General features: G+C 39.6%; 1 protein-coding gene across 1 annotated transcript; it reads right to left on the bottom strand.

The window, feature by feature from the left end:
* Window positions 1-294: 294 nt before the first annotated feature.
* Window positions 295-2,914, bottom strand: LOC102403813 (DDB1- and CUL4-associated factor 12-like protein 2). The gene has a single exon (XM_025276684.3). The coding sequence runs from the start codon at window positions 2,721-2,723 to the stop codon at window positions 1,332-1,334; it is 1,392 nt and encodes a 463-aa protein (XP_025132469.1). The 5' UTR covers window positions 2,724-2,914; the 3' UTR covers window positions 295-1,331.
* Between the last annotated feature and the right edge of the window lie 18,342 nt (window positions 2,915-21,256).

Below are 21,256 nucleotides of genomic sequence, written 5' to 3' on the forward strand. Positions count from 1 at the left end.
TCCTAACTGGTAGCAAATATATTTAGATAAGGTATTTGAGACTGGCGTGCTGCAGTCCATGGGGTCGCAAAGAGTGGGACATAACCGCGCAACTGACCTGAAGGTATTCAAGATGTCACTGAATCTTTTAACCCATGATAATAGCATAAGTGTGCTTTTCAAAAACAAACAGAGAGAGTACTATGTGCATAGGTGATATTTCACCTTGTTTCTCTTCTGGAAGATTTTGACTTTAATTAATTCCTAGAAGGACAATTAAGAAAAAATAAAGTATATGTTTGAGCATTCAGAAACTTTAGTGTAGCACTTAATTGCCAAAATGCTGAACATACTTTATTTTTCTTTCCTGCAGTACACCACATACTCAATCCAGATAAAAGGCTTATCCACATATACAATAAAAAACGGTCAACATCACCTACATTGAACACAACAGTCAACCTTTCTCTGTAAATGGCTGCCTGGATAGTGTTACCTAAAATGTAAAGAAATGTTCACCGTAAAAAGTACCTCCCTGATTGTCCTGCCACATCGAGGTCAGTTCTGATTAGCTCTAAAATTTGTAGCATAAATACTACCCAAGTAAGCAGGCCATAATATAGCAGATTTAGACAAGAGGACTGAAGGCCTGGGGGTACTGATGCTTAAATTTTTTACTAAATAATCAAAATTGTGATTAATAGGATGAACATAATTAAAAGATTTCTTTTAAAAGAGAACATATTTTAAAGTATTTTATACACCAACAATATACAAACAGCAAACACAGTTTCCAACATCCAAATGAAACATACCCCAAATGGTGACAATCTAGAACTTGAAATGCATTTTCTAATTGGAGTAGGGCTATAAACCTGCTCTGTTATATGATGGGTAGTTCCTCGGATCAGCCCAAAAGACACTTTATAGCACACATTTCCCAGAAACACAATATATCTGAAATGTGTAAAAGACCTGAAGTTACTATTGAAACATTGATCAAACTAAAGTAGTGAATTATAGTAGGAACCATGACTGTGTGAGCCAAGAGAAAGCATGTGTGAATCATTCAATGAGAACACAATTAAGGATTAGCCAAAATTCTATGTGAGAGGCAAAAGATGGTGGTTGGAGGAGGTGCAGAAAAATCTTAAAGCCAAGTGTTGATTGCCCCAGAGACCACTTTTGCCTTTTCTCTCTTCGCCTAATAAACTAAGCAGAGGTAAACTGGACCCCTACCCCCTGGAAGATAAAAGCCGCACAGAGTCAAAAGCACAAACACAGAGTGAAAGAGTAAGGTGGGAGGGGACTGGAAGGTAAATCTGGGCACTTTGAGGACAGGGCGGCCATCCTTAGCTCCAGAGGCCTGCATAGTTCCCATGGAGGCCTGAAGGGAGGGGGCCGCCAGCGACAAAGAGCTTCATCTCCGGCCAGTTGTAGCAGTGGGTGTAGAGCGCATTGGGGAACTCGCCGATGCCACCGAAGTAGTTCACCCACAGGTCATCATGGTTGAGCCAGCCTCTGCCACAGGTCAGCTTGAGCTTCCTCCCTGCATGCCCCGGAGAGGAGTACGGGCTGGCCGAGGCCCTCTCCTCCAGGAACTTCTGCGCGCGGACGTCATAGAAGAGCAGAGAGCCGTGGCCGGTGCCCACGGTGACGATGTGCTCATAGAAGCTCAGGGAGCGCACACCCGTGCCGCCCTCGCGGGAGCACAGGGGCCGAATGTTCTGCTGGCGCTGCCGCGGATCCAGGAAAGAGACATGGGACTGGGAGCCCACTGCGTAGAGGGACAACTCATCGCAGTAGGTCAGGCACACGTTCTCTCGGCAGTAGGGCAGCCTGATGGACAGCAGCCTGGACAGGGTGCTCCGGGCTTTCCACAGGTGGAAGTAGCCGTCCAGGGACACGGCTCCCAGCTCCTGGTTCTTGGCGCTGAAGGCCAGGGCCCGCACCTTGCGGTTACTGGGGTTGGTGCTGGCCCTGGGGATGTTCTCCACATCCCGGGGACGGATGTGGGCATACACGGGGAGCCCTGCATTGCTGTGCCAGGCAATGCTGCCCTGGAATATGTCGGGGTCTATCTTCCAGAGCGCCAAGGTACCGTCACGGGAGCCGCTCACGGCCACGGTGTCGCTCATCCAGGCGATGGCGAAGATCCAGTCCTTGTGGCCGTGGCGGTCGCCCAGGCACATGGGGTCCAGCGTTGGCAACTGGTAGATGGCAAGGCTGTTGGGGTTCTCGCCCCCGGTGGCCAGCAGGGTCTTGGAGGGATTCAGCTGGATGGCATGGATGCCGCAGCCCGGCTGGGCGCGGGCCGGCGGAGGCCCGCGATCCCGCATAAGGGGGATGCGCGTTATCTGGCCCGACTGCACGTCCACCACGAAGAGCGTGTTGCACTTGGTACCGCACACCACCTGCCTGACGTTCAGCCACTGTGACGCGAACACCTTGTTGAGGGTGCCCAGGGACAGCTCGCGCTCCCGTAGCAGCTCGGGAAGCTTCCGCACCGCGAAGCCGCGCAGCTCGCCATCGAAGCCCGGGAGCCTGGCGCGGCCCCGCGCGCCCACCTCGCGCCCCTTCAGGTAGTTCACCAGCGAGCGCCGCGCCGCCGGCCGCTTGGGCTTCTTGAGCGGCAGCGGCCCGTCCCCGTCCACCGCCGCGGAGACCTGAGACGACGAGCCCGCGGCGGCCTCCTGGAGCGCGGGCGCTTTCCGCTTCCTGCTACCTGTTTGCTGCGGGGCCATGCCGGGCGGCGGGCGGGTGGAGGCGGCGCGGCGGCGGCGCGTGGCTCCCGGGTTGGCCGTGGCAGCGGTAGGGTCTGCGGGGGGCCGAGGCGGCCAGGGGCGCGGAGCCGACCGAGCCCGGGGCGCGGCGGAGGCGGAGGCGGAGGCGAGGGCGGGCGGCCCGGCGAGGAGAGGCGGCCAGGCGAGCGGAGCGCGGGGCGGCGCGCGGCAGCGAGGGCGGCGGCGACGTGGATCCAGGCGAGGGCGGGAAGTGCGGCCAGCGGCGAGGGCTGCGGGAGCGAAGTCGGTGTGGGACAAGGACGACGCTGGGGGCGAGGGCGAGGGGGCGGAGGCCGCCAGAGGGGCGGGTGTGGGGTGCAGGGTAGCACGCGCCGGGCAGGGAGGGGTCGGAAGGGGGCAGGAAGGAGAGGTCGGAAGGGGGCAGGAAGGAGGGGTCGGAAGGGGGCAGGAGGGAGGGGTGGATGGAGCCGCCGCAGGGGGAGACTCACCCAGGACCAGTGCTCTGGTATTCCCTAGCGGTCTCCGAGCAGATACATCTAATACTGCCTGCCCAAGCCCCCTGATCGCCTACTTGGGGAGTTTCACGACCCTCAGGACAGCAACAACCAACTAACCTTCATAAAATCCTTACTGAAATAGTTCTGAAAGCTAAAGTACAATCAAGTATGAGGCTAGAAGGAGCGCTGAAAGTTATCTATTGAAACAAATGTGCAGTTGGTGCGATTTGTGGAACGTCTTTGTTGCAGTTAGTGAACTTGACCAGGGATAGTGGTTGGCAGAGGCAAGGACCCTCCCCATTAGGGCTGTCTGTGGCCCCTCTTGTTTGACCACTCTACTGAAGTCTATTAAAAATGTTCAACCGATTCCACACCCCCACCCCACCCCCAGGGTTCTCAAATTGAGTTCCCTGAGCTCAGGCACCAGCATCCTTCAGGGGTGCATTCCAAATGTAATTCCCCAGGCTCCACCTCCCGCCCGGGTGACGTTAGGGTCTTGTGGTGGAGACTGAAGCTTCAGGATCGGGGATCCCAGGTGGAGTCTTGTCATGTGTGAGAGGCCCGGTGGGAAGTTGGGGCAGGGCCTGAGGGATGTACAGGATTTCCAGAAGCACAGATAATGAAGAACTTTCCAGAAGGATAAAACCACATAGACACAATGATGGAGAGCAGGAATTCAGAGCATGGGTTTAGCAATATGTCCAGACGTGCTCAATTACGCAGAGATACACGTGGCTGGTGGCCGAAACCAACTCTGCACGCACCCCAATCTTATCTAAAGCCGTGTTTGCTCAGTGGGTGCATTTGGGGAAGGGAAGTGAATTAACTATAGACCGTGGATCCTTCCCACCACTCCAGTCCAACTGGAAAGTCACAATGCCCACTCCTCCTTCATATTCCTCTCCATGTTTAATGCTATATCAGGAGGTGGGTGAGAATGGTAGATAGGGAGAGACCTGACAATGAAAAGAGTGCTGACAACTTCATAGTTAGAACTGACATTACTAGAGAATAACTGATTGCAAATTCCTTTAACTTAACCTACCATAACACCATAATGCTTTCCTTTTTTTTTTGATTCCACCTCATAAAAATGGATATTATACAATAAGACTTCATGGCATACTTTTTCCTGTTGTGGTAGAACAAAATAGGCTGAACATTTTGGAAAAAATATATATACATATATATGTATACACACATATGTAGATAAATACAGATATATTTCAATTGTAAAAATAATTCTTATAACAACTAACATTTATTGATAGTGTATTTGTGTCATGCGCTGGAGGGCTGTGCTAAACACTTCAAATATTTTATGTGCATTCGGTCTCACAATAACTTTGTGAGGTAGGTTCTATTTTTATAGCCATAATTTAAAATGAGAGAACTGAGGCCTGGAAAGAGTAATGATGACTCCCTCATGGTCACACAGCTTGTAAATGGAAAAGTCAGATTGTGAATCCCTGTCTGACTCCAAGGCTTTTACTTGGAGTAAATAACAACTACTCATTATTTTATAACTACAATTTTTCTATTTCTATCCCTTTAAAAACCATGTCAACTACCCCATCATGGAAATTTTACAGTTGTTGCATCTTGTGCACTTTCGAAAGACAGCCACAATTTCTAAAATGCATGAATAAATATTGAATGCAAATTATGTATAACACTTTTCATAGGATATTTAAAGGCAAAAATAGAATGTCTGAAACACTTTTTCTTTTACAAATTCTTTTAAAATAATATTTATAAAATGTAATAATATATGCCTACATTTGTTTGGTTTTTGTTGGGTAAAAATAACGCCCATATAAATAGTCCTAGTATTATGTCTCTCTACTTTTTTGATAATATAAATATGCAATATTTATGTATAGTGATGTGTTTTTAGACAATGTACAGATTACTATTTTTTATTTGTAAATGAGTTGTGTTAATTTCATCTAGAATACATGAAACACATTTTATTTATGTCTATACTATCAGATTTCTTTGAGCTTTTCACTTCAAGATGTAAAGCTTCCAGACCAGAGCCAAGTTATGTTGAGAGATTTACAGTTTTGTTTAGCTTACAAAATTGAACCTTTATTTACATTTGATTGCTTCCATTTTTTGGAAAATGCAATGTCTGGTAATATATAAGTTTACACACATTTGTTGTTAAAGTGCATTTACTGTTAAAGCAGTAGATATAAAGGCCTGAAGATAAAATTTCAGATGTCTGCATAGCCTTCTGAGTATCAGGGTCTCCATTATATTTTGTTACGTGTGAGAGCCACTGTATGTATGACAACATCTTGTCAGTCCTTACTAGTCTATTTGTACATACATTATTTCTTTGTGCTACTAACATATCTCTGAGTAAATTTGTATTGGCCTCACCTATCTTCCCTACACCAGATTCCCCTCCATTGGTTAGGGGCTTATATGAATGGTTTCAGGGCACTGTCTCATCCTGTTCTCTAATCACTTAATCCGTTTAAATGTTATTTTCTTAATCAGATTGTAAACTCCTCAAGGGATCAGTACTTCTTCCCCTTCATCACATCCTTCCAGATATACACTAAATGGTTTGTAAAACTTGCTTTTACTATTGATAAACTAAAAGAACAAAGGAGAGAAAACAAAATTAAATATCAAAAAAATTACAAGTAAGATATTTCAAAATCAAATTACTTGAGCAGGGGAAGTGAAGGATTTGATTTGTAATATTGGCACACAACTTGCTTGATGTTATATATATGTATAATGTCAATATAGATATCTGTATTGATCTATATATTACATATATTCAAACAAGTTATGTGGGATTGTCATCTATATCTTTTTATCTCTCTATATTTATATATGGTGCTTTTCAGCCTCCTGGATCATTTTATCAACTGTGTCTGTCCACCTTTCTAATCTATGAATAAAGAAAAGGATCTGTCTAGCTAAAAAGCAAGTTAGATTAAAATTAGTTAGGGAGAAGATTGGTTATTTCACTGTGGTATCATGAACAGAAGCTTGATTGTTAAATTATTTGTCTCAGAACGAAGGCACTGAAAAAGAAAGGCAGGGTAATAATAAAACTGTTAGGTTAGTAACAAGTGTTTTTGAAGAAGTGTTCTTAAATTTTCTTTTATGTATTCTTGCATGAAAAAATAGATCTTAAAAATAGAAGCTTTAGAGATTGGAGCACACTCTCAGGTATAAAGGTATCTGTCTTCAGAAATGGGGTTATATAATTCTTTCTGATACATAGTCTACAGATGTAAAGCAAGGCTATCCTCAATAATATTTCTGACATCTTGTCTATATTTATATGTATACCTTTCCATTATGTTTATCCACAAGTATAAGACACTAAAAAATAAAGAAATGTAGTTAATTAGGCTTGTTTTTAAAATAATACATGATAATGATAGCCTGTTATTTACAACAGACAAGGCAAACTATTCTTGAATTATTAAATTGAATAAATTGTCACTTAATCTCTAATTATAATACAGCCATAGCATTTCAAGCTGTGACCTTGTCAAATTTCCTAAGATAAACAGCTGTGAACCTGGTTTGTAGTCAGATGAGAGACTTGCTCCAAACCTCATGAAGCAGAATCTGGTAGGGATGACTCAGCAGGTTATGTTTCCCCCGACAAAGGCACCACTAAAGGCATATTCTGTCAGATGGGGAAATAAAGGAAAGATTTATCACAGTATTTCATTTACTAGAAACAGAATTATAGGGAAAGAGGCAATTTTGACTCCATGACCTCTTCCTTGCCCTTTCCCTCTCTATCTCCTCTAAGCGGAAAGAATGCGTCAGAGCCCAAGCTTGGGCTTTGTTTATTGAGAGGGTAGATTCAGAGCTGCTTGTATGTTTTATGGGAGGCTCAACAGTGTAGTTTTCTTGCCTGGAAAATTTCATGGACATTGGAACTTGGTGGGCTATAGTCCCTAGGGTCGCAGAGTCGAACACGACTGAAGTGACCTAGCACACACATACACACAACAGTGTATTGCTTAAGAAAGTGGACCTCAGAGCCACATAGCATGGTTTGAATTCTATTTCTGTGGAACTGGGTCAGTTAGTATACTTTCTTTGGGCTTTTTCCATTATCTATAAACAGGATAATAACACCTATGCTCTTGGGTTGTTTTGCTGATTAAATACACAAAAAACACTAAGAACAGTGTGGAAGATTAGAAGTTTTTAATTTCTCTTAAACCCTAATGACTTTCCCTCCTTTCCCTTATTTAAAGTTACAAAGACAATTTGGAAGTCTCAGAAATGGGAGTTTTTGAGTGTGCACTGCAATACAATGCACACTTAAACACCCTTACTAAAAACTAGTACACACAGGGATAAAATATTTGCAGAGGTAGCTGCTTGTCTGCTCACATACAGCTCATTAATCTCAATTATCTGTCCAATCTATAGATAAACATTCTGTCTAATCTATAGGGTTAAGGTTATCTATAGGGTTATAGATAAGCATTCATAGGGGAAGAATTTATTGTAGAAACAACTTTATAGTATGCTAGTAGATGATCAGGACTTCCGTGGTGGCTTAGTGGTAAAGAACCCACTTGCCAGTGCAGAAGGGACAAGCAACACCCATTTGATCCCTGGGTTGGGAAAATCCCTTGCAGAAGGAAATGGCAACCCACTCCAGCATTCTTGCCTGGGAAATCCCATGGACAGAGGAGCCTGGTGGGCTATAGTCCATGGGGTCGCAAAAGAGTCAGACATGACTTAGCGACTAAACAAGAAGTAGATGATCAAGGAATAGTTTGGAAGGTTTCATTCTATGAACCAGCCGGATTGGAGTTCCTATTGCTAACAGATGTCAAAATAAATATGAACTCCTGTGCAAAAAGTAGATCTTCTCTTTCATTTGAGGACATTGCCTACCATTGCCACTTGATGATAGTAGTTAAATTGGACAGAAGTGACTGTAAAAAAGTATACAGACTGTAGTGTAATATCAGATAGATACATAAAGGAAGCCTATGAAGTTCATTGATAAACAGTTCTATTCCATGTTCTGTCATATCTTAACTGGATAGAGATACCAGTTATTATTTTCCCTAACTTAGATACCCACTTACACTTAGCTTCAACCTCACTTCAGTTTCTTTGTCCAAAATGAAGAAATTCATCTTTAGTTTCTTTGTCTGAAACTAACATGGCCAACTATCTACTTGATATTTCGGACATCAAAACAGAACTTCAAACTCAGCACGTGTAAGTTCAAGATCTTAACTTTGACTCCCACATACCTGATATTTTATCATTTCCTATCTTAATGAATAGCACCATTGTCCATTCAGCCGAGTAAACGGGAGTCCTAAGAATTGTCCTTGACACACAGTGCTCCCCATCTTTAGGTCCAAAATCCATCTTCTAACAGTTTTCAAATCTACTCATTTTTCACCCTTTCCACAGCAGCCACTCTTTCCTGAGCCACTGTTTGGTCTTGACCAGACACCTAGAATAACCTTATAACTGATTTTCCTGCAACTGCTTCTGGTCTCCTCCATTAAACTCTCCACACTGCAGCCAAAGTAATATTTTCAAAATGCAAATATAGTCATGTCACTGATCTGATTTAAACAAACTGATATTTTCCTACTGTCTTAATATAAAGACCAAAATCTCTAACACAGCCTACGAGACCCAGCATGATCTTATGTTCTTAGGTTCTCCAGCTACATTACTATCTTCTTTTCATTGCTTTTTCTGCTCAAGACATACTGGCCCTTCTTAATTTTCTCTGTGACATTACATAACTTCATGCCTCAGATCCTTTTTTGCATGCTATTCTCTCTGCCTGGAATGCTTTCTACCTGTAGATCTTCCTACCTTTACCTCCCATAGGTACTTGACCTTGTTAAGTTCTTATCCTTCAGATTTTAGTTTAAGTTATCACTTTCTTATAAAGACTCTCCTTGACCCACCCCGACTAGGTCTGATCTTCTACACATGGAGAGCCCCTTAACTTTACTTCATGTCATTTACCACAGGTGACCCTTAACTTTACTTCATGTCATTTACCACAGGTGAAATGGCATGACTATTGATACTCCTCTGACTCTTTGTTTAATGTCTGTATCTACCAAAAGATCAAATGAAAAATTCATGAGGACAGAGGCAGTATCTGTTATGCTCACTACTGTAACTCCAGTGTCGAGCATGTCACAGAAATAGTCAGCCAATATTTGTTGAATAATACTGACTGAAATTTTGAGGCCTCAGATCTTTAACTGGTACATCAGAACCCAAAGCTTCATGCTATTTGATCAACCACTTCTAATTGAACACAGTGTGGAAGGGAAGAACTTTTGCTACCTTCTAGTCAAACATTAACTCCCCCACTGTGATTATTTCATTGATTCTTCCAGATAGGTCTAAGGGCATCTTTTTTTGTACAATACGTACACATTTCCATTATAGCAATTAACTTACTTCATTGCAGGCACTGGCTCACCTAATTCTAAAATAAGTGCAAGACCCTTTGAAGTATAAATATTTTTTTAAAATATATTTGGATATCCAGAACCCAGCACAGTGCCTGGCATATAGATGGCCCATAATCTTCTGCTGAATGAATGAACAATTGAATTTGGTCTCTATCAAAACCCTTGCTAATATCATAGCATTCTGAAGTCTGGTTCATGTATTTTCAGTTTTATTTTTTAATTACCTTGGGCCACCAGAAGACTGTACCATAGGATCGTATTAGCTTAGTATTTGCTGAATCAGTTTCACTCACTTGCACTTTAATGTTATGCTTTAGACAGTTATCAAAGGTCATTAAAAATAGCCAAACAGCTATATGGATATTCTTTCTGCATTTATTGTAAATCTGTTATGAAGGGCACCATTCATCACATTGTTCAATGTCCCCTTTATACAATGTCACACAGAAAATTAATTTTATAATATAATGACAAAAGTCTTTATCTCTGGAATCATTATATTTCCTCCTTTCTGACCATGAGAATTAGATAAGAGAACAGACTATGAAGTCACAGAGTCCTTGGATTTGAATCTTCGCTCCACTTAAGGATTTAGTTTTGTGACACTTGGCAAGATAATGTTCCAACTTCAGAAACTTTCCCCGCAAGATGAGGATTATAACACCTACCTTCCATGGCTGTAGTGAAGATAGATATAAAGTCAATGCAGCGATCAAAGTTCCTGGCACACAATATGTGTTCAGTATACAATAAAAATCATTTAATATTTTTCCCCTTGGCTGCTAGGAAGCACAGAGACAAATGTAGCAGCTATGTCAACCTTTCCGTGTTTTCTTGACCTGATTTTGATTTTTTTTTTAATTTTATTCTTAAAACTACTTCATTATGGAAATAATGCATATAAACTGTGTAAAAGGATTATTACCTCTGAACTCTGAACTACAACAACAAAATCTCCATTAGTTAGAAACCCTAAAAAGTTATAATTATCATAGACTAATGTAGTGTAGGGAATGTTGAGATTTAAGGCACAGAGAAGACACCCCAGTATTTCTACACATCCCCCCTTTTAGGTGCCACAATATATTAAATCTCACCATTAGAGATTCCTCTCCCAACGGAACTCTTGAAATGTAAATACACAAATATGCATTAAAGTATTACTAATTTGTCATCAGAAATAATAGGATTAAAGACAAGAAGGATTGCTTAGAGGAAAAAGGCATGAAAAAATGAATAGAAGGGGGAGAAAATGGTAAAAATATTTTAAAAAGAAAAAAAGCTGGAATTAAGGAAAGAATGCAGATTACTGATTTGGCTCACAATCCTAATTTCCTTCAGGTACATCATATCATACTGTTCTTTAGGATATAATACAGAAGAAACAATTGCTTTACAATATGTTCTCTAACTAAAGAGACTTCCTATTATGGAACATGCTTTTAAAATGATCACAGATATGATTGTGAAAAAAATATGGAAAATAAATGGGAAATATCCTTGGACAATAAGATAGATTGCAGTGTGAATGATTAATGATTAATGGTTGTATTTACTCAACAAGGATTTATTACATGCCTATGATATGCTAGATGGCATTAGATATTAGGAAATACAAAGATTAATGAGACATAAAGTCTTTCAACAAATTGTCATTATAGTGTGACAAAAAGACAGACTGGAAAGAGAGGAGACAAAACTCATTCACCAAACACTTACATGGATAACTATTATGTATCAGGAACTTTGCCAGGACGTGTGGGTACATCATGTATGTTTTTAGATTAAAAATTATTATTAACATATATTTTGTTGTTGTTTAGTTGCTTAGTCATGTCCAACCCTTTTGTGCCCCTGTGAACTGTAGCCCACCAGGCTTCTCTGTCCATGGGGATTTTCCAGGCAAGAATACTGGTGTGGGTTGCCATGCCCTTCTCAGGGGGTTCTGCCTGACCCAAGGATCAAGCCCACATCTCCTGCATCGGCAGGTAGATTATTTAATGCTGAGCTACCAAGGAAGCCTTTATGTATATTTGCATCTATTTAAATATATATATAATATATCATAAATATATTATATCTATTATATTTATTATAGCTTCCAGTGTTTGATTACGTATGTTGCACAACAGGTTTTGCATATATTATCTGTATTCTTCACAATAATTCTGTGTAACAGAGGGCATTCTTTCAGTTGTACAGATAAAGACACTCCGGTTTGGTGATTAGCTAGTAAGTGACAGAGGCCAGATTGATTCCAACCCAGGCCAGTGTCCTTTCCTCCATCACATTGTGTCCATTACAATATTCTTTTCTGGATCTTTCCCAGTACCAAAAAAGTGTTGGGTGTGGCACAAGGTAAATCAATATGCTCCAGTCCTGTTGCCTGGCCATTGAGTGATTTGGAGAGCTACCCCAACCTGGGTGATCCCCAGTCTTCATATCTTGCCCTGCCAGCATCGTGCCAGTTGTGTACATAACCTCTAAGGTGGTCCCCAGTGAGCTCTGCCTCTTAGTTTCCATACCCTTCTATAATCCCCTCCTTTGGCACTGGACTGGCCTAGTGACTTGACTCTAACCACCTTAATATGACAGAAATGATGGGATGTCTATGAGTCATTTATTGGATTGGCCAAAAATGTTCATCCAGGTTTTTCTGTAGCATCTTATGGAAAAACCCAAATGAACTTTTGGGCCAACCCAATACAAAAGACTGTGATGTTCATCTTCCCCCTTGATCTATCACTGACTTACTCTGAGGGAGAAGCCAGCTGCTGTGTTGTGTGTTGCCTTTTGGAAAGACTCACTTGGTAAGGGACCTGGTGTCAGCTTGCCTACAGCCACATGAGTGGGAGTGGATTTCCCCCACCCTGCCCGCAAGTGAGCTATGAGATGAGTCCACAGCCCAGGCTGACATCTTGATTGTAGCTTGATGACACGCTCAGAGCCATAGAAGCTCACATACAGCTGTGCCCAGGTTTTTCTAATCTATACAAATTGAGATAAATCTTTATTTTTTTAAAGCTATTATGTTTGGGGATAATTTTTCCATAGCAATAAACAATTCATATACTAGGGGGAAATTTTCCCCAAATTTCTTAATAGTTGATTGAACCAAAACAATGGCTGGGCTAGTGACTCAACATGGCAGCAAGTACATGATTTGAGTTCTTGAAACATTAAAACATTTACTGAGCATTTACCAAGTACTTGACCCATAGGATTTTATCTTAGTTCTTTAAAACAACTGGATGGATATACTGTATTCAGTCCCATTTTGCTGATGAGGAAACTGAGGAACAGAATTTTCCAAGTTTGCACTGCCAATATGGTAGTAAAGGTTTGATTCTTACCCAATAGTGTTACTGTGTGCTTCCCAGGTGGCGCTATTGGTAAAGAACCTGCCTGCCAATGCAGGAGACATAAGAGACGCAAGTTCCATTCCTGGGTCAGGAGGATCCCCCGGTGGAGGGAATGGCAACCCACTTTAGTATTCTTGCCTGGAGAATCCCATGAACAGAGGAGTCTAGGGGGCTACAATTCACAGGATCAAAAAGATTCTGACATGACTGAAGTGACTAGGCACACAGGCACTGTGACTCTAGAGTAAGCATTCTTAAATAGATAGCCATGTTGTCTCAACTATGCTATATATTCTCAGTATATTTCCTAGAGGTTACCTAAGTGATTCTTTCTCCCAGTTTTTTTTTTTTTTTGAAAAGGACATAAAAGAAATATTGATCAAATTTATAGATGAAATTAAAATGGGAAGCAGAACAAATATGATGCATAAGAAACATGATTCAAAGATATCAATAGATTGGGGCTACATTCCAGATCTAGTATGGTTACATTTAATTGGAACATGTGCTGTCTTTCTATATTTTAAACTTTTAAGTATACAAGGAAAGTGGCATGGCTTCACACTTGGAAATCCATGTTAAAGGACTTTGGGATTTTATTTAATAATAAACCCAAAGAGTGAATAAGAAAGGTCCTCTGATTTTAGACTGTAATAATAGAAGTGCAGAACATATAAAAAGCAAGTTTTACTCTTTATGAGTAGGATAGATTACCTCTGAAGGGCTACATTCAAATTAGTCACCTATTTTAAAGAACTTTGGACCCACTGGTAAAATATGTTATCACGGCATTGTGGGGGTGGCTACTTCCCCCCAGAAAAACTTTGAAAACTTGTGGGGGTGTTTTTTGTATTAAAAAACAAAGTTCTTAGTTGTAACTTACACATTGCAAATTATTTTATTTACTATAAATTTATTTCATTGAATTTCTCATTTATATTAAATTTCAAGAATTATATAGATTTTTGTAATAGATGTGTGTAAGAGGCTCTATTATCTATGAGTTTAATTTCAGTAAGGGGTTGTTGCAAAATATGGTCATTGAATCTGATAAGCTTGATAAGAACAGCACTGGAACATATTTAGGGCAGAACAAGCAAGGGTGGTGAGGAGACTTGGAAACAAATCATTTGGGAAACTGGAAAGAAGTGAAGTAGTGTGACAGAGGGAAGAGAAATATTACTCTAGGGTAGCATGAGAGTTAGAGAAGGCAATGGCACCCCACTCCAGCACTCTTGCCTGGAAAAATCCCATGGACAGAGGAGCCTGGTGGGCCGCAGTCCATTGGGTCGCTAAGAGTTGGACACTTCACTTTCACTTTTCGCTTTCATGCATTGGAGAAGGAAATGGCAACCCACTCCAGTGTTCTTGCCTGGAGAATCCCAGGGACGCGGGAGCCTGGTGGGCTGCCGTCTATGGGGTCGCACAGAGTTGGACTTGACTGAAGCGACTTAGCAGCAGCAGCAGCAGCAGCAGCATGAGAGTTATTTTAAATACTGATGCCTTGTCCTTTAGAACAGATACTATAGTTGTTTTATGATGTCCCAATAACTAAAATGAGATAAAGAAAGAAAATTCCAGACAGCAGATTTTAGTGAAATGCAAGAGAGATGTCTCCAGTCAGACATTATCTTATAGAATTGGTGACTTCATGCTGTTGAGAGTTGCAAATTACTACATGTAGTCAAGTAGTATTTGCTTGAGTGACTAGTACATATGAGGTGTTCAATGACTACATGTTGAATAAATTTCATATAAGAGATTCAAGCTTTAGATTGGTCATTTGAACTAGATAAACTCTAAGGTTCTGTCATGCTCTGAAAGTTTTGGATTAAGACTAACTGAAAAATATAAGTATGTTATATATATGTATCTTTGTAAACTGTGAATTTCAGAATGTGGAGGCTATACATGTGACAATGAAAAGAAAAATAATGGCTGATCTGTATGCTACAGAAATGTTGACTACCACAGTGCAAAATACATGATGACTGTCTATCTACACAATATACAGAATTACAAAATTGCCAAAATATCTTTTTAAAGCATAAATTATTAGCTCGATTTTGGTAAAGTTTTATAAATTGACAGGCTATGTTAAACAAGGAACCACTTTTGTTCTCCTGTTAAATGATGGAAGAAGGTATGTATGGCAAGCATTCTCATTTACTGGGTGGATTGTGTGATGGCAGTAAGTAAAAAATTCAGAAATGAGATTTAACTCATTCGACTCTCCTTATCAATAAATATTAACAGTCTGTTTATCAACAGATACTCATTGAGGATATATTACATATGTAATGATATCCTTGGTTGTGTAGAACATCTGCAAGAAATAACAAATAATGTCCTATGCCATCCTACTTTGGTTAGAAAGGTAAGATGAAAATAGCATGACATTTATAATAATTTTTAAAATTCACAAGTATAAAATTAAGTACCAACATAAGTAGTCATAAAGGAGTCATAAAATGTCTTATACTGATAGGACAATTGTGAAGAAAATTACTCAGTATAGGCTGTGGCACAGAGAGAAGAATTCATGGAGGAGCTGTGACCTTCTTGAACCTTGAAGTTTATCTGGATAACATGAGCAGCACAGTGTATAAAATAGCCTGATGAAAGCAGAGTAATTGTGTTATGGAAAAGTGGGAAATTGACTTGAACATTAAACTAAGGGTCATCCAATTATAGAAGGCTTTGGAAGTCATGCAGAGTAGAACTGGTAAATAGGGAAATACCATAGGTTTTTGAGAAGATGAATGAGATGAAGGGTATATCATTTAAAGAAAATTAGATTAGCCATGGTTTATGAGTGGGCTTAATCAGGGATAAAAAAGACTGTAGAGACAAGTAGGCTGTAATAATCCATTCACAGGGGAATAGTGTTTTAAAATGACATATTTTCTCTGGAAATGAAATTTAAGGTATAAACATGTCTAAATAATGTTAACAAGACTTGTGTATTGCCTGGGCAGATGAGATGGAGAAGTAGTCAAGTGGCTACAAAATTCTGAGCTTGAGAGTTGACAGAGGAAACAAAATTTAAAAGGAGAACACAAAGAAAGTGAGGATGTGGATTTCTAAATTGATTCAGTATTGAACAAGTGAATTTAAGATGGCTCAATTAAAAAAAAAGCAATGAAAGAAATACATCCTCCTCTTAACTTGAAAAGTTCCTTTGAGACATCTCTCTCTTCTGATTTCCTCATAATAGCAGTCACAAATAAAAGACCTTAGTATTCTTTGGTTTCTTATACTGGAAGGTATAAAGGATAAAGTAAATTTTAGGATTTGTTATTTTGAAATGCTAAAAATCATGTTATGAATTCCTAAACAAAATATGGTGGTAGGTATTAGGGAAAACAGAAAATGCTGTAGCACCATGATAACTCCCATTCTTTCGAAACTTAGTAAAAGATAATACTGAGGGATGGTGGAGAGAGCATTGTGAAAAGTAGACTGAGTGCTGGTTATCATTTCATCTCATCCAGATGTTCTCTTATCTTGGAAAGGAAAACTGTTTTCTGCTTATAAAAGCAACTGCCTTCAGTATCATTTCTCTCTCTTTCTTTTGCCACGTGGCATGTGGGATCTTAGTACCCCAGTCAGGGATTGAACGCACATCCATCCCCTGCACTAGAAACTCAGAGTCTTAACCACTGGACAGCCAGGGAAGTCCCAGCATCATTGCTTTTTGAAGGCAGGTGTGTATAACCTCACTTGTGCCCAAATGATAGTGGCAATACAAGGAGTTGATGTGGTTTGCAAAAGCATCCTATATATGTGTATGGGAAACTTGAAGGTAAATACTGTATTCTTTCATGTCCAAATGTTCTATGAAATTGTTAATGGGACAAAAAACATGAAGAAAAAAATAAGAAAAAACTCAAGAAATCTGAACTTCTAGAACTTGGTTCATGTCTATATTACGTCAAAACTACTGGTTGAAAATTCCAATAAAAGTGCATTCAGACCAGTTTGATGCTATATTTGACTGGAGTGGATTCTAATGCACTGCACACAGTAGCTATTCAATAAATATGAATAATGATGCTAGTGGTTTAATAACATGTTAAACTTTATAACCCATTGGGAAAAATATTGACAACTCTAATTGTTTATACTGGTCACCTCCAAAATCCTTTTTTTATAACCTTTAACCAACATCTGATTCACTTCCCTACCATGGTGTTCACCATTCTACTCTGATGTATGCCTTTGACTTCTTTAGGTTTCAGATATAAGTGAACAGTTTTTCTGTGTTTGGTTTATTGCACTTAGTGTAATGTCCTTTAAGTTCATCTATATTGTCAGAAACAACAAGATCACATTCTTTCTTAAGGCTGAATAATATTTCATTGCACATATATGCCACAATTTCTCTATCTATTCATCAACTAATAGTTTGTTTTCATGCATTAGCTATTGTGAATAATGCTGCAGTGAATATAGTAGTAATCCTGTTACTGTGTATATATTTATCAATCATCATGTTGCACATGCTAAACATATACACTTTTCATTTAAAAATTACAGAAAAGAAAATTTTAAAGAAATTAAAAAAAAAGAGAAACCTGGGACACCCTGCCTCCTGTTTGGACTAGCTATTGAGTCCTGGGTTACACAAAGGGACTTGGACAAGAACTTTCAAGTTCTAAAAATTTGATTCAGTCTCTTTTATCTTTGTACAAATTGGCATGTTCAAGAGTACAAAGAATGAAAATAAGGTAATAGATAGAAACATGTCACTGGTAACAAGAGAGAGATCTAATGATTTATTTTAAAACTTTCTAAGCTTTGAAACTAAAGAGAGCTTAATTTACATCTACAGAACTTATGCACTTAAATGAGCTATTTTTGTTCTCTTGCACGCAATCTCCCCCTTCTGTTCCTGCTGTGTTCCAGAGACAAATCAAAATAAATTTACAGTAATAAAATTAAGAGCTTAAACATGCTGTTCTTGTATATGTTCGTTAAGTTGTTCCCCCCCACCCCACCTACTGTGATTTGCCATGAAGTTTCAAAAACTCTTTATTTGGTTGGTAGACAAGCTAATTTATCACAAAAGTACAAAACGTCATTTCGAAAGCCTAATAACTAAAAAATTACATTTGCCCGCCATAGAGAATGCAACAATTTGTGGTTGTTAGAGAAATGTCACTGAAGGTATTGAGTTAACATATGCAAACAGCAACAACTTTCCTTTCTTCTTTAACTTTCCAGTCAAATAAAAACATTTTTGCAAGTTTTAGATGAAATCATGTTCTGAAATTTAAATCATATGCTTTCCTTGGCATGAGAAAGACTACTGACCTTCTCTAAGTACATAAAGCAGGGTGTTTCGTGTTGTTTGAAGATATTTTGAGTTTGCTGTTTAATGTGAGCCCTATGTGAACAAGGAGCCTTGCTTGAGCGTGTTTTGAAAGTGGAGGGAGTGCCAGATCCCAGTTCTCCAATGGAGAGCTGGCAAGTTGCCCTACTCAATATTCATCCACTGAGCAGAAAAATATTGATGTTCACAGAAGAAAAGAATTAAATATGCATTTTTAAAGTGTAAATAAAATGTGTCACTTTATAAGCTTTTGAGGATTAGGAGGAATCAGACATTCTAACTTTTATTGACACATTGACACCAGCAAAGGTAAAGAAAAGATGATAGGATGTCATAAGTTTTATTCATTGTGTCTCAAAATTCTCATACTAATAAAAGTATTATTATTGGAAGCATATAAAGATAAGAATTATCTAATTTTACAAACTCTGCCAGCAAAATAGAGAAAGAGAACTAAGGGTAAAATATTATACAGACAGAGGGATATAAGAGGCATTTATTTGCCTTTTTTTAGCTTTGTGCTTTTATCATGGATTAATTTCATCCCCTTTGAGCTATTGACTAATTGATTTACAAACCTTGGAGCATGAAGGTAGACAATTTCACAGAGTTATTTTGTTTACTTGACCAGATAAATCGAGATTATTTGGATAAGTCCAAATGACCACATACTTACATCATTAAGACTCACTTATATTTTCTATAATATATATCATTAAGACTCACTTATATTTTCTATAATATGTAAATTGGCCCAAGGTATCACATGGAAGTTCAACTATCCAAAAACCTTTCTGATTTTGATAATTAACAGTCTTAACAACACTTTGTCACTAAGCAAAACTGGGGCAAATGCTGACTTTCAATATACATTTGTTATGCAGCATGAATGAGTATAAATAATGTTATTTGGGAGCATTTGAAAATGATTCTTTTAACTAATACTTTTAGGTTGACATGGAAGTTTAAAGATGAAAAACTAGAATGATTGGAGAATTTCAGAAAGTTAATGCCTCCTATTTTATGAGTGACTGAACTGTTTAAGTAGGTATACACAATTCTTTCTTTGTTCCTATCTTTCTATTAGATGCTCAATAAATACTTCTTGAATAAATAAATGAATGAATTTCCCATTAGCTTCTAAAGGAAAGGAGCCATGATTTAAACATCTCTCTATCCCCACAGTTCAGGACATTATTTGACAGAAATCTTCGCCAAGAGTTTATTCTACCTTTACTCTAAAATATAGAAGTATGAATACATCTCAAGCTTATCTTTAAGTCCTTCCCTACAACCCTTAACCTCTTCAAGATATCTCTGATCTTGAATTCTTAAGTATTTGAGGAATCCCAGTTCAGTTCCGTTCAGTTGCTCAGTCATGTCCGACTCTTCGCAACCCCATGGGCTGCAGCACACCAGGCTTCCCTGTCCATCACCAACTCCCTGAGCTTACTCGAACTCATGTCCATTGAGTCATGATACCATCCAATCATGTCATCCTCTGTCGTCCCCTTCTCCTCTCACCTTCAATCTTTCCCAGCATCAGGGTCTTTTCAAATGAGTCAGTTCTTCACATCAGGTGGCCAAAGTATTAGAGTTTCACCTTCAGCATCAGGTTTTCCAATGAATACTAAGGACTGATTTCCTTTAGGATGGACTGGTTGGATCTCCTTGCTGGCCAAGGGATTCTCAAGAGTCTTCTCCAAAACCACGGTTCAAAAGCATCAATTCTTTGGTGCTCAGCTTCTTTGACTAGACAGACCTTTGTTGGCAAAGTAATGTCTTTGCTTTTTAATATGCTGTGTACATTGGTCATAGCTTTTCTTCCAAGGAGCAAGCCTCTTTTAATTTCATGGCTACAGTCACAATCTACAGTGATTTTGGAGCCCCCACCAAAATAAAGTCTGTCACTGTTTCCATTGTCTTCCTGTCTATGTCCCATGAAGTGATGAGACTGGATGCCATGATGTTAGTTTTCTGATTATTGAGCTTTAAGCCAACTTTTTCACTCTCCTCTTTCACTTTCTTCAAGAGGCTCTTTAGTTCTTCTTCACTTTCTGCCATAAGTGCGGTGTCATCTGCATATCTGAGGTTATTGATATTTCTCCCAGCAATCTTGGTTCCAGCTTGTGCTTCATCCAGTCCAGAATTTCTCATGATGTACTCTGCATATAAGTTAAATAAGTAGGGTGACAATATACAGCTTGACATATTCCTTTCCGATTTGGAACCTATTTGGACATGTTGTTCCATGTCCAGTTCTAACTGTTGCTTCTTGACCTGTGTACAGAATTCTCAATAGGCAGGTCAGGTGGTCTGGTATTCCTATGTCTTTAAGAATGTTCCACAGTTTGTTGTAGTCCAGAGTCAATGGCTTTGCCATAGTCAATAAAGCAGAAATAGATGTTTTTCTGGAACTCTCTTGCTTTTTCAATGATCCAATGGATGCTGGTAATTTACCCTCTGGTTCCTCTGCCTTTTCTAAATCCAGCTTGAACATCTGGAAGTTCACAGTTCACGTATTGTTGAAGCCTGGCTTGGAGAATTTTGAGCATTACTTTGTTAGCCTGTAATATGAGTGCAATTGTGTGGTAGTTTGAGCATTCTTTGGCATAGCCTTTCTTTGGGATTGGAATGAAAACTGACCTTTTTCCAGTCCTGTGGCCACTGTTGAGTTTTCCAAATTTTGCTGGCATTTTGAGTGCAGCACTTTCACAGAATCATCTTTTAAGATCTGAAGTATCTCAGCTGCAATTCCATCGCCTCTTCTAGCTTTGTTCATAGTGATGCTTCCTAAGGCCCACTTGACTTCACATTCCAGGATGTCTGGCTCTAGGTGAGTGATCACACCATCGTGATTATCTGGGTTGTG

The sequence above is a fragment of the Bubalus bubalis genome, chromosome X (assembly GCF_019923935.1).
Source record: "Bubalus bubalis isolate 160015118507 breed Murrah chromosome X, NDDB_SH_1, whole genome shotgun sequence".
Taxonomy (NCBI): Eukaryota; Metazoa; Chordata; class Mammalia; order Artiodactyla; family Bovidae; genus Bubalus; species Bubalus bubalis.

Bases quoted from the DNA above. Each gene is read 5' to 3' on its own strand.
- LOC102403813 (XM_025276684.3), bottom strand. From the start codon at position 2,723: ATGGCCCCGCAGCAAACAGGTAGCAGGAAGCGGAAAGCGCCCGCGCTC.